General features: G+C 39.1%; 2 protein-coding genes across 2 annotated transcripts; both read left to right on the top strand.

Annotated features, from left to right (window-relative positions):
- The first annotated feature begins 4664 nt into the window (after window positions 1-4664).
- On the top strand, window positions 4665-5657 carry LOC105523158 (olfactory receptor 11H6). Its single transcript, XM_011957934.1, has one exon. The coding sequence runs from the start codon at window positions 4665-4667 to the stop codon at window positions 5655-5657; it is 993 nt and encodes a 330-aa protein (XP_011813324.1).
- Window positions 5658-10390: 4733 nt separating this feature from the next.
- On the top strand, window positions 10391-11342 carry LOC105523157 (olfactory receptor 11H7-like). The gene is given in 2 exon segments (XM_011957933.1): window positions 10391-11230; window positions 11232-11342. Coding segments are annotated over 2 exon segments (945 nt in total). The 5' UTR covers window positions 10391-10396.
- The last annotated feature ends 412 nt before the right edge of the window (window positions 11343-11754 follow it).

Below are 11754 nucleotides of genomic sequence, written 5' to 3'. Positions count from 1 at the left end.
CTCAAGTGATTCTCCTGCCTCAGCCTCCCGAGTAGCTGGGACTACAGGCATGCACTACCACGCCAGGCTAATTTTTTGTATTTTAGTAGAGACGGGGTTTCACCATGTTGGCCAGGACGGTCTTGATCTCCTCACCTAGTGATTCACCTACTTCGGCCTCCCAAAGTGCTGGGATTACAGGCATGAGCCACCACGCCTGGCCAGGAGATTCTTTATCTTATGTTCATTATAACAAAATTAAGCAAACAATATATAGACAAAAAAATTTTTAAGTGTTTGCAGGTTAGGCACCAAGTATGAAGCAAGTCTAGTTCAAATTATATAATAAAGATTTGCTTCATATCTTTTTATTTGAGCCCAAAACAAATATGTAATCTCTGTGAAGTCTTGACCTTGTTGGCTCCTATCTGTGTATACTCAATGTTTAACCCAGAGTCTGACACATAGTAGATGCATAGTTGATGTATAACTGACAAATGTTTGTTAATTATGTGGAATTTTTAAAAAAGAATGAAGTTTATTTTGGAGAGAAAAATCACACACAAATACATACACTCAGATACACACATGTACACCCATATTCTTTCTCTCTTCTCCTCCTCCATTAACCTCCCACCTCCCATCCCCAGGTAGATCAGTTCCTTAGAAGGAGGATATCTCCACAAAGGGGAAAGTATTTATGGTATCTCTTAGATAGTTATCCTGACTTCTGTGTCTCACTAGTCAAACCACTGGGGAAAACATAAATTATACACAGATATAGATGGAATTCTATACATGCTCACAGGCAAAGGAGATAGGTGCCTGACAGTGAACACTGGGGAACTATGATCCTATTCAGAAGAGACTTGTAAACTCTTAGTAATTGCTGATATGAAAAACACATTTCATTTGGTTCGGAATACTAAAGGAAGCAAGTTTCTGGAACCACAAATAACACTCTCCAACCATGACTCAGCTTGTTGGTTGTGTAAAGGATGAGATTCCTGTGACTGGAGTTTGTCTCACATCTTCCTCTTGGAGCCAAAAATGCCATTAGGTATGTAAGGAAAGTCTCCCTGCAGCAGTACACCACCGTTCCCCTGCTTTCAGCACTGCCAGATGCTAAGAATATATGGTTCTTCTGCAAATTTGTGAATTCTTTGTTCCTTTGTTCTTTGCAGGAGCATTGGCCCCTCACTTCTCTTCTTCCAGCATACTCCTATGAATGCCCGGGTGACATATTCACATTAAGGGCTCACTCAGGTATCTCAGAGTTCCCACTATACAACTCAGTTAGGGACAATAATGGTCAAATGTCTTGCTTATTTGGGGCGACCATTAAATTCCCTTCTGTTAGAATGTATCCTGAGTCTTATACCTCTTTGTTTGTAAATTAGTCAGTGAGGTTTTTATTGACAGACTGTTCTTCAGCTGCAGTAATTAAAGCAAGCTGTTATTTTTTTCAGAGTTGTTGGCAAGTGACAAGTGGCAAGTGAAAACCTCTCGAGAAAGAAGTGGAACAGCAGACTCTCCTTTCCTTTGGATTTACCTACAGATTAACTTTTAAAACGTAAATACTTAAGAGAAGAGCCCCAGCACTTATGATTCTAAAAGTGCTCTTCCGTGGGCAAGTGTCTTAAATTCCCAGCAAGTGGATGGGACTGGAGGAGGATGTGACTCCCTTGTCAGTTCACATAGAATGTATTGCCCAAGCGCTTTGTTCCTCCTCTTCTCTCCAATTGCCCATTTGTACTCTCACTTGAGGTGAACAGAAAGACAAAAGAGGTGAATTTGAGCTACAAATGAATGTACTTTGGTGATGGAGGCAGTAGAAATGAATTCAGTGAGATTTTTTAATTATCTGTGAATTTTATTTATCCATCTTTCTCTGACCCTGTATTCCATAGATAACTAAAATTTCACTGCTTTTGAAATAATGTCACCAAGGTCTTGAACATTATGAAGTCAAATAATGAGCCAGTGGGGACCGGGAGCAGTGGCTAACGCCTGAAATCTCAGCACTATGGGAGGCCAAAGCAGGCAGATCACACGAGGTCAGGAGTTCAAGACCAGCCTGACCAACATGGCAAAGTCACGTCTCTACTAAAAATACAAAAATCAGTTGGGCGTGGTGGCAGGCACATGTAATCCCAGCTACTTGGCAGGCTGAGGCAGGCTAAGGCATGAGAATCACCTGAACCCGGGAGGTGGAGGTTGCAGTGAGCTAAGATCAAGCCACTGCACTTCAGCCTGGGAGATGGAGTGAGACACTTTCTCAAAAAAAGAATAAAAATAAAAATTAGCCAGGTGTGGTGGCCCAAGCCTGTAATCCCAGCTACTCAGGGGGCTGAAGCATGAGAATCCCTTGAACCCAGGAGGCGGAGGTTGCAGTGACCATGCAGTGCAGGGAGATCATGCCACTGTACTCCAGCCTGGGCCACATAGCAAGACTCTGTCTCAAAAATAATTAACTATAAGCAGGTGGGAGTCAAGACCTATGAGGTCTGGTTCCAGATCAATCATCAGCTGGAATTATATTTCTTTTCTCAGTACCAAAAATTTGCTGGCCTGTGAGTAGGATAAACTAATTAATGTTTCATTCTCTGCCTACTGCCTCGAAAGGCCCAAACTATCTAATTTATGCCAAATAAAATTTGTTATCATGTCGCCTGTACTGTAAAGATGTATTCAAGTTATTTCTAACTGGAATAAATATATTTTTTCAGACCCACAGCATGCAGTTGGACATGCTGCAAAAATACACGACTCAAGGAATCCCCAGTCTATGCATGTGAATGGGCAGATGTAGGCTGTAATCTTGATTGCTTTCATAAAACCTAAGTTCCAAAAGGGGAGGAATTTTATTTTGTATATTCACCATTATACCCCCAGGACTCAACACACTGCTAGCAATATAATAAATGGTGAATAAACATGTGTTAAATTCTTGAACAAACAAACAAATATACAAAATGCTATGATTTAAATTTAGCATCTGACCTTTTTTTAAAATTGCAAGCCCAGTAATTATATTTTCCAAGAACGACGCAGCATGTAGCCTGGCAAATACAAGCAGTTATGGAAAGTATATTTGAAATTACAACTGTCCTAAAAATTTTGATACATGTGATCATGATAATTATCATTCATTAAACTGAACTGCTTGGACAAAATTTACATTTTCATAAAAATCATGTTTATTAGAGAAATTGTTGTATTTTTCCTAATATTGTTAACATGAATATCGAAAGTTACCTTGGCAATAAAACATTTATGCTTTTGGGTTTGTTCCAGGTTTGATTAAATACTGAAAGGCAGGCCCCTTGCTCTCTGTGGATCATATAAATGATGTAAAGATGGGATTTTGTGAGTATCTTAACAGTGACACTAACAATACAGTAAATTATCCTACTTTTAAAGTCATTACATTGCTAAATTTAAAATACTGATAGTGGCTTACCCAGCCAAATATTCTGAATTTTAACAAGGATATTTGAGGACATAGAAATAAGCCTGCTGGACCAATAGTTTCTAGAAAATTGTTAGCAAAGTATCTTAAGTTATTTGTCTTGTCTCAACTCCTGATTTAGCAAATATCAGAAAGATCTTTGTGGTCCCTTTTGTTCATTATTTAATTTAGTGAAAAGTAAGATAATGAAGGGACAAATTGTAAAGCTTAGGGTTTAATTTCTAGCAAAAATGAAGGCATGTGGTTTTATTACTAGAGAAATTGATTTACCCAACAGCAAGGTCCCTCAAGAGCTGAGCCATGATGTAGAATAGTGCAATTTGGTGGAGAAGGAGGCTGACAAGCAGGGAAAATGGTGGCCTACCAAAGAAGTCATAGGTAAGGGACATAACAGTTGCCTTCAGTTATTTAAGACCTCACTACCACCATCATGGGAGAGGAATTAGACTTATTTTGTGTAGTTTCAACAAAATTGAAGTTTACCTGCTGACTTGGGGAGTACCAAGATCAACGGGTAAAAGTAATAAAGGAGACAAAGTTTGCTCACCGTTTCGTAAAGAAGGGCTTTGGGAGAACTCGAGCTCCTCAGGAGAAAAAGGGGCTGGATTTTTCAGCAAATCCAGAGGCCACCAGGGAGAATGTGATCTAGGGGGAACTAGATTTGTAGCTTTCAAACCATTTTACAGATTCCTGAGGGTTCTGCGGCACCTCCCCGAGAGTAGCAAAAGGAAGGGAGCTGAAGACTCCCAAAAGTTTTATTCCTATCTGCTTGTTACTGGACTTCTACATATGAGGCTGTAAGAAGGCAATTTAATATAGCAGCTATTTTTGCTTCAGATTTATACTCAATTTTGCTTTAAGGTAAAAGGATGTATCCAAAGTTTATATTTATATGTAGAGTATCTAAGGGGAAATGATTTTACCATTAAAGATGAAACATTACTGAGACTCAGGGTTATAGAAACATTTGAAGTGAAATGTGATTTGTTCCAAACCAATCTCCAAATAGGCCAGTGTATCTGGGCGTTACTGGCTTTGTACATATGTTTAAGTGAACCCTTCAAATCTCTTTGAACTTCAATTGCCCTGTCTGTGAAAGAGAAGGGTAAAGAATACCTCCTCGCAGCTCAAAGAGTCATTAGGAAGACCAAATGAGATAACGTATGCAAAAATACTTAGTACATCATCCAGCATGAGTTAGCAAAATCTCCAAATGTTCTTTATTATTCATTCTTTGATTACTTCTGTTTTTCTAACAGCTTTGGGACCCCAGAACAGAGCAATGCATTTTGTGACTGAGTTTGTCCTCCTGGGTTTCCATGGTCAAAGACAGATGCAGAGCTGCTTCTTCTCATTCATCCTTGTTCTTTATCTCATGACACTGCTAGGGAATGGAGCTATCGTCTGTGCAGTGAAATGGGACAGGCGGCTCCACACACCCATGTACATCCTTTTGGGAAACTCTGCCTTTCTAGAGATCTGGTACATTTCCTCCACTGTCCCAAACATGCTAGTCAATATCCTCTCAGAGACTAAAACCATCTCCTTCTCCGGCTGCTTCCTGCAGTTCTATTTCTTTTCTTCACTGGGTACAACAGAGTGTTTCTTCTTATCCGTTATGGCTTATGATCGGTACCTGGCCATCTGTCGTCCATTACACTACCCCTCCATCATGACTGGGAAGTTCTGTGTAATTCTGGTCTGTGTATGTTGGGTAGGTGGATTTCTCTGCTATCCAGTCCCCATTGTTCTTATCTCCCAGCTTCCCTTCTGTGGGCCCAACATCATTGACCACTTTGTGTGTGACCCAGGCCCATTGTTTGCACTGGCCTGCATCTCTGCTCCTTCCACTGAGCTTATCTGTTACACCTTCAACTCGATGATTATCTTTGGGCCCTTCCTCTCCATCCTGGGATCTTACACTCTGGTCATCAGAGCTGTGCTTCGTATTCCCTCTGGTGCTGGTCGAACTAAAGCTTTCTCCACATGTGGGTCCCACCTAATGGTGGTGTCTCTATTCTATGGAACCCTTATGGTGATGTATGTGAGCCCAACATCAGGGAACCCAGTGGCAATGCAGAAGATCATCACTCTGGTATACTCAGCAACGACTCCACTCTTAAATCCCCTTATCTACAGTCTTCGAAACAGAGACATGAAAGATGCTCTAAAGAGAGTCCTGGGGTTAACAGTTAGTCAAAACTGAGATATCTTTGAAAAAGAAGCCAAATTGGCCACTTCTGACGTTAATTTTTTATAACTATAGAGAGTAGCTTCAGTAATACGTCTGGCTCACACTCAAGTAGAGAGACTTATCTTTCACAGTTCCTTAGCAGTTAAGTTCAGCTCATTAATGATAAATGCCAATGCTAAATAAAACATTTTAAACATATGTGGCCTCACTGAGTAGTTACGTGGTGGGCGGGTGTATATATACGTATATTATTTTTCTGTGATGTATCTTTGCTAGTTTTAATCTTAGCTGACGGAAGAAATCAATTGCATGTGTACTGAAGCCTTTCAAAAGAGTGAGATCTGGCTGGGCACAGTGGCTTATGCCTGTAATCCCAGCACTTTGGGAGGTCAAAGGGGGAGGATCAACTGAGATCAGGAGTTCAACCCCAGCCTGGGCAACATGATGAAACCCTGTCTCTACTAAAAATACAAAAATTAGCTGGGCGTGATGGCACACACCTGTAATCCCAGCTATTCAGGAGGCTGAGGAATGAGAATTGCTTGAACCTGGGAGGCAAAGGTTGCAGTGAGCTGATATCACGCCACTGCCCCCCAGCCTGCATGACAGAGCAAGACTGTATCTAAAAAAAAAGAGATCTTTTCAATTCAGAAAAAATATATATGTTTGTTTGTTTGTTTCTGAGATGAAGTTTTGCTCTTGCTGCCCAGGCTGAAGTGCAATGGCGCCATCTTGGCTCACTGCAACCTCCACCTCCCAGGTTCAAGTGATCCTCCTGCCTCAGTTTCCCAAGTAGCTGGGATTACAGGTACCCACAACCACACCTGGCTAATTGTATTTTTACTAGAGACGGGGTCATTTTTGTATTTTTAGTAGAGATGGGATTTCACCATGTTGGCCCAGCTGGTCTCGAACTCCTGACCTCAGGTGATCCACCACCCCCCCCACCCACCTTTGGCCTCCCAAAGTGCTGGGATTACTGGCATGAGCCACCACACTCAGCCAGAAAATACATATTCTTAAAGAATATGTGTGTGTCAAGAGAACACCAGAAAAAAAAGTAGTAATAAACATCTTCCATTGTTTGAGGTTGTCTTTCACACCAAGAACAGATTATGCTTTGAACCTCTATGCTTCATACCTCTATCCCTTAAAGATAAAAACCAAACTCTTTGCCATTCAAAGCCTTCACTCAAAAGACTGCTCCATTCAGTTTTCTCTGCTAGTGATCCACTGTACAAGTCTTGTACTTCATAATCAGTCCTCAAACATATTTATTCCCAACTGGGTATCTTTACTCATAGTTCTTCCTCTCTAAATTAGTTGTGACAACCCCAATATTACTTATACTATGGAATGATGCCCTAAACATTATTTGTACCTAGCAGTTTTCATGTTAACCACAAAGCATCAGGTGCCTCTCAGAGGCTCTAGGGCAAAGTCTAAGTTAGAAAAATATACAGAGAAAATTATGCCACAAATTTCATTTGTTGAAATAAAATGTTTCTCTATGCTGAAACAAAAAGGCCATCAACTGAGAGTCGAATCTACTTAAAATGAAAACACACCTTTTAGTTATGGCCACCGCACAATGAAATCAGGCGCGCAAGGAAGATGGGCCTGCCAGTGCTAGGTGATGTAATGCTCTCACACCGTGTTTCTCAAATCTTTCCACCAAAGCATGTTTAGCAACAGTGGTCAGAGAACATGGGGCATTGGGGGATAATATTTCTTTAAATTCGAAGTTTTATCTTAAAAATTATCATAAATTATACTTCCTAATTCATAGTACATACATATTTGGTGTGATATAAAATTATCTTTCTAGATAAAATTGGCCCCTCAGGAAGACATTTAGTCTGGGGCTTTACATATCCCATAGCACATGCTGTTTGAGCACAACTCAAGGAGACCGTGGGGTTTCCTCAGAGTTAATGTAACACATTATTTTAAATAATCCCTATAGGAAATGTTAACAAAAATATCAATTAAACCCCCAGGTAAGATGTATGAAGGTCCCTAGGGACAGCACAGAAAGTTACAGAGTCACATGAACACGAAGGGAGACCTGAGAATTCTCAACAGTGGCTCAAATGAGGCACAAATTAAGACGAACACATGGTTCAACACCCTCAGTGACAAACAAGCCACTAGAATCTTAGGGTACAAGAGAAGTTAAATGAGCCACGGGTGAGGCTCTCACACAGGACTTCCATATTAGAGCCAGTGAAGGAGAGAACCCATGAGGCCTCCCTGCAGGCTCTCTCCGGGATGACCTAGGAAAGCTTCCCGGTATGTAGGACGGTATTCTTTGTTGGGTGTTGCTGCTGTTATACACCACAGAGGAACTACTCACCTATACATTTCTTCATTCAACATGCTTCAGAGGTTGAGTATCAAAGAATATTGGTTTATCTTTCAGCTCAAAAACCAAAAGAAAACAAAATGCCTCAGAGTGTTTAGATCATCATGCAATTCACACTTTCCAAAATAAATGCACTAGTCATCCACAGGTCTTCTCCTTCTCAGGAAGTGCCGAGGCACCAGGAATGCTATGACATTTGTAGAGATTTTGAGCTTAATAGTATGGAATTAGCTATATCCACTGGGACTAAAACCAACAGAAAATTGAAACTTTTTTTAAATCTTCTCTCTCAGTTTTCCTCTCTCTGTCCCTTTCATTACTCCTTCTGCACCTTCAGGAGAAGTGACATTTAAAAAAAAAAGAAAAGATAAAATCTATGTTTTTGAGGACTAAGATCTCACATAGATTTAGTGGTGAATATATTAGGAACCATTTCTTAAAATTATGTTGGAAATTATCTGTGATATTTATTTACCATGCTTTCCCTGTGGCGAATTGTTTTTCTGCAAGGTTTTTGTTTGTTGTTTTTAATGTCAATGAATGTAGTCTGAGCTCAAAGAAGCAGCTCAGTCTTGTGCACTTTGATTTTGGGTCAAAGTCTGTGAATCTGAGTTCAAAATCATTGTTGCTCCTTCTCTGTTCCAAGCACAAGTGGCTGCTCCCTGCATCGCTGCTTTCTCATCGTGTAGAGGAGAGAGGTTTCTTGCTCGGACAGAAGGAGAATGTATAGAGGACCCATAGTGGGGAATCATTCTTTTATGATGTCTTACAAAAATGACCATTGATGCAGGTTTAACTTAGCTCTTCATAATCATCCTAGTTTTAAAAATTAAAAATTACTGATCCCCATCTTGCAGTTTCTTTCTCTTTTTGGCTTCTTGTCCACCAGACTACAACCTTTTGCAAAACCAGCTCTATGAAAAGGTTTACGTTTCCTTCTAGATGGGTAGATTCATAGTTCTCCTTGTGCATTACTAACTGCAACAGCTTCATAATCATAAATATATTTCTTATTTAATATAACCTCACTGAATAGGAGGGTTTTTTCTATTTGACTATGTTCAGTGAGTACTGTAAATACTATATATATGCACCTCACTGAATAGGAGGGTTTTTTTCTATTTGATTATGTTCAATGAGTATATAAATACTATATATATGCATACACACACACGGACACACACACACTATATATGTGTGTGTATATATATACACACTCACACCAGTTCAATCAAATACTATATATGTGCTACTTTTAATTGAAAAAAATATAAGGCAAATTATCCTCTTATCAGTCAAAAAAGTTAAAGGTAACTTGTTAAAATTTTTCTGAAGAGTCCCATTTGTTAAAGCTATCATTTATTCTTTTCTTGGAGTTGTATCTGATTCTTGAAAATATATCTTCTTTGGTGATGGTGTTCTAAGAAAACAAACCAAATTTTGGAAAATGGGTAAATAATTATGTTTGAAATAACACCTTTGATTCTCTTGTATCTTGTATTTTGAATCTTTGGGGGCTATTCTTTTACATGGACTAAAGAAAGATCTTACAGTGAATTTTAAAGAAAATTCTGGCAAAAGGAATAAGAGGAGCTTTAGAAGAAAATACCCCAGTAACTGTAGTTTTCTCCTCTAATATATCTTATATGTTATCTTTAATGAAATATTTATTTTTAAATGTATATGGAGCATGATAAATTATAATGTGAAATTAATCACCAGGAAATGAATAATTATGACATTTTGTGCTAAAAGGAAATGGTTAAATACCAAATTGTAAATAAACTGTAGTACTATATAAATGTCTGTAAATAGGAAAAAGCAAAATATATAAAGAATTTTATCATCTAAATATCCTTGTTGACTTTCTCCTGGTATCACAAAAAAAAATTGGAAGAAAATAAATTCTCCTAATAGAAATAGCTCCAGAAAGAAAGAATCTGAAATAATGTCAAAGCACAAACCACTCAAAGCTGCAAAAAGTCTCAGATTTTAATATATGAAAAATGATGGCATATGTCTTCACATTTTGAAATGAAGAGCACTAAGGAATTGCTATATATGAACATCTTTCACTGAAAAACAAATTAGATATAAAACAAACCATTTTTCCTCTATTTCAAGAATTTCTTTATATATCAAAAGAAGATAAAATGTTGATTTTTGTCCAATGCCACAGAAAATTCAAACAACCTTTTTCAAAGAATCAGACCCAAAGGACTCATTCAAGAAAGATAAATCAGGGTTTGCTTAAGAATTCTTTTAGAATATGCAATATATTCACCTGCAAGAGTCAAACTCTTTATCCCAAAAAAAGCTTCAAGATGTTTCATCAGCAAAGTAAATTGTCATTGCCTATCTGTGTTCTCTCCACAGTCTGGGAAGCATGAATAACTCACAGATATCTACTGTGACACAGTTTGTCTTGTTGGGCTTTCCTGGTCCCTGGAAAATTCGGATCATCTTTTTCTCAATGATTTTGTTGGTCTACATCTTGACTCTGACTGGGAATATGGCCATCATCTGTGCAGTGAGGTGGGACCATCGACTCCATGCCCCTATGTACATGCTCCTAGCCAACTTCTCCTTCCTAGAGATCTGGTATGTGACCTGCACAGTCCCCAACATGCTGGTAAATTTTTTTTCCAAAACTAAGACCATATCCTTCTCTGGATGCTTCACTCAGTTCTACTTCTTCTTTTCCCTAGGCACAACTGAACGCTTCTTCCTCTGTGTCATGGCTTATGATCGGTACCTGGCCATCTGCCACCCACTGCACTATCCCTCCATTATGACTGACCAGCTCTGCGGCATCTTGGTGTCTCTTTGTTGGCTCATTGGTTTCCTTGGACATTCAATTTCCATTTTCTTCATTTCTCAACTACCTTTCTGTGGTCCCAACATCATTGATCATTTTCTGTGTGATGTGGACCCACTGGTGGCATTGTCCTGTGCCCCTACTCACACCATAGGGCACGTGTTCCATTCTGTGAGTTCTCTTTTCATCATCCTCACCATGGTGTATATCCTTGGGTCCTATACCTTGGTGCTCAGAACTGTGCTTCAGGTTCCTTCTTCAGCTGGATGGCAAAAGGCCTTCTCTACCTGCGGATCACACTTGGTTGTGGTGTCTCTGTTCTATGGAACCATAATGGTGATGTATGTGAGTCCCACACCTGGCAACTCAGTTGCTATGCATAAGATCATCACACTGATATATTTCTGTGGTAACACCTGTCTTAAACCCCCTCATCTACAGCCTACGCAACAAGGACATGAAATACGCCCTCCATCATGTCTTCTGTGGAATGAGAATTATCCAGAGCTCATGAATAGGGTTTTTTATAACCCAATGACTCTTTATGTGATTGGAAGAATAATCCTCTTCTTTTAACACAAACTGACTTGATTTTAATCATGGTCATCACAATCCTTTTGTACAAGCAAAACTCTTCATGTATCTGATCATACTTTGATGAGCTTCTGATTTCAGAAATGTGTTCCATGGGAGGTTGGCCCCAACATATGGTAAAAATAACACTTAAAAATCTTAATATCTATTTCCAGAAAGGTTTTTACTTTGGTGTGCAGTCTCCATCCACACAATTTTATTAAGACATATGAATCCAATTGATGGTTTGCTTACATAGTTGTCTATCACTTCTTTTAAAAAACACAATATGCCTGTTGACCTGGATTTTTGGTAACACATCATTATATAAACTAAGATACACTTAGAGATTG

This window comes from Colobus angolensis, unplaced genomic scaffold (genome assembly GCF_000951035.1).
Source record: "Colobus angolensis palliatus isolate OR3802 unplaced genomic scaffold, Cang.pa_1.0 Scaffold451, whole genome shotgun sequence".
NCBI lineage: Eukaryota > Metazoa > Chordata > Mammalia > Primates > Cercopithecidae > Colobus > Colobus angolensis.
Note: the sequence above shows the minus strand (reverse complement) of the source record. Positions and strands in the feature narration are given on the sequence as shown.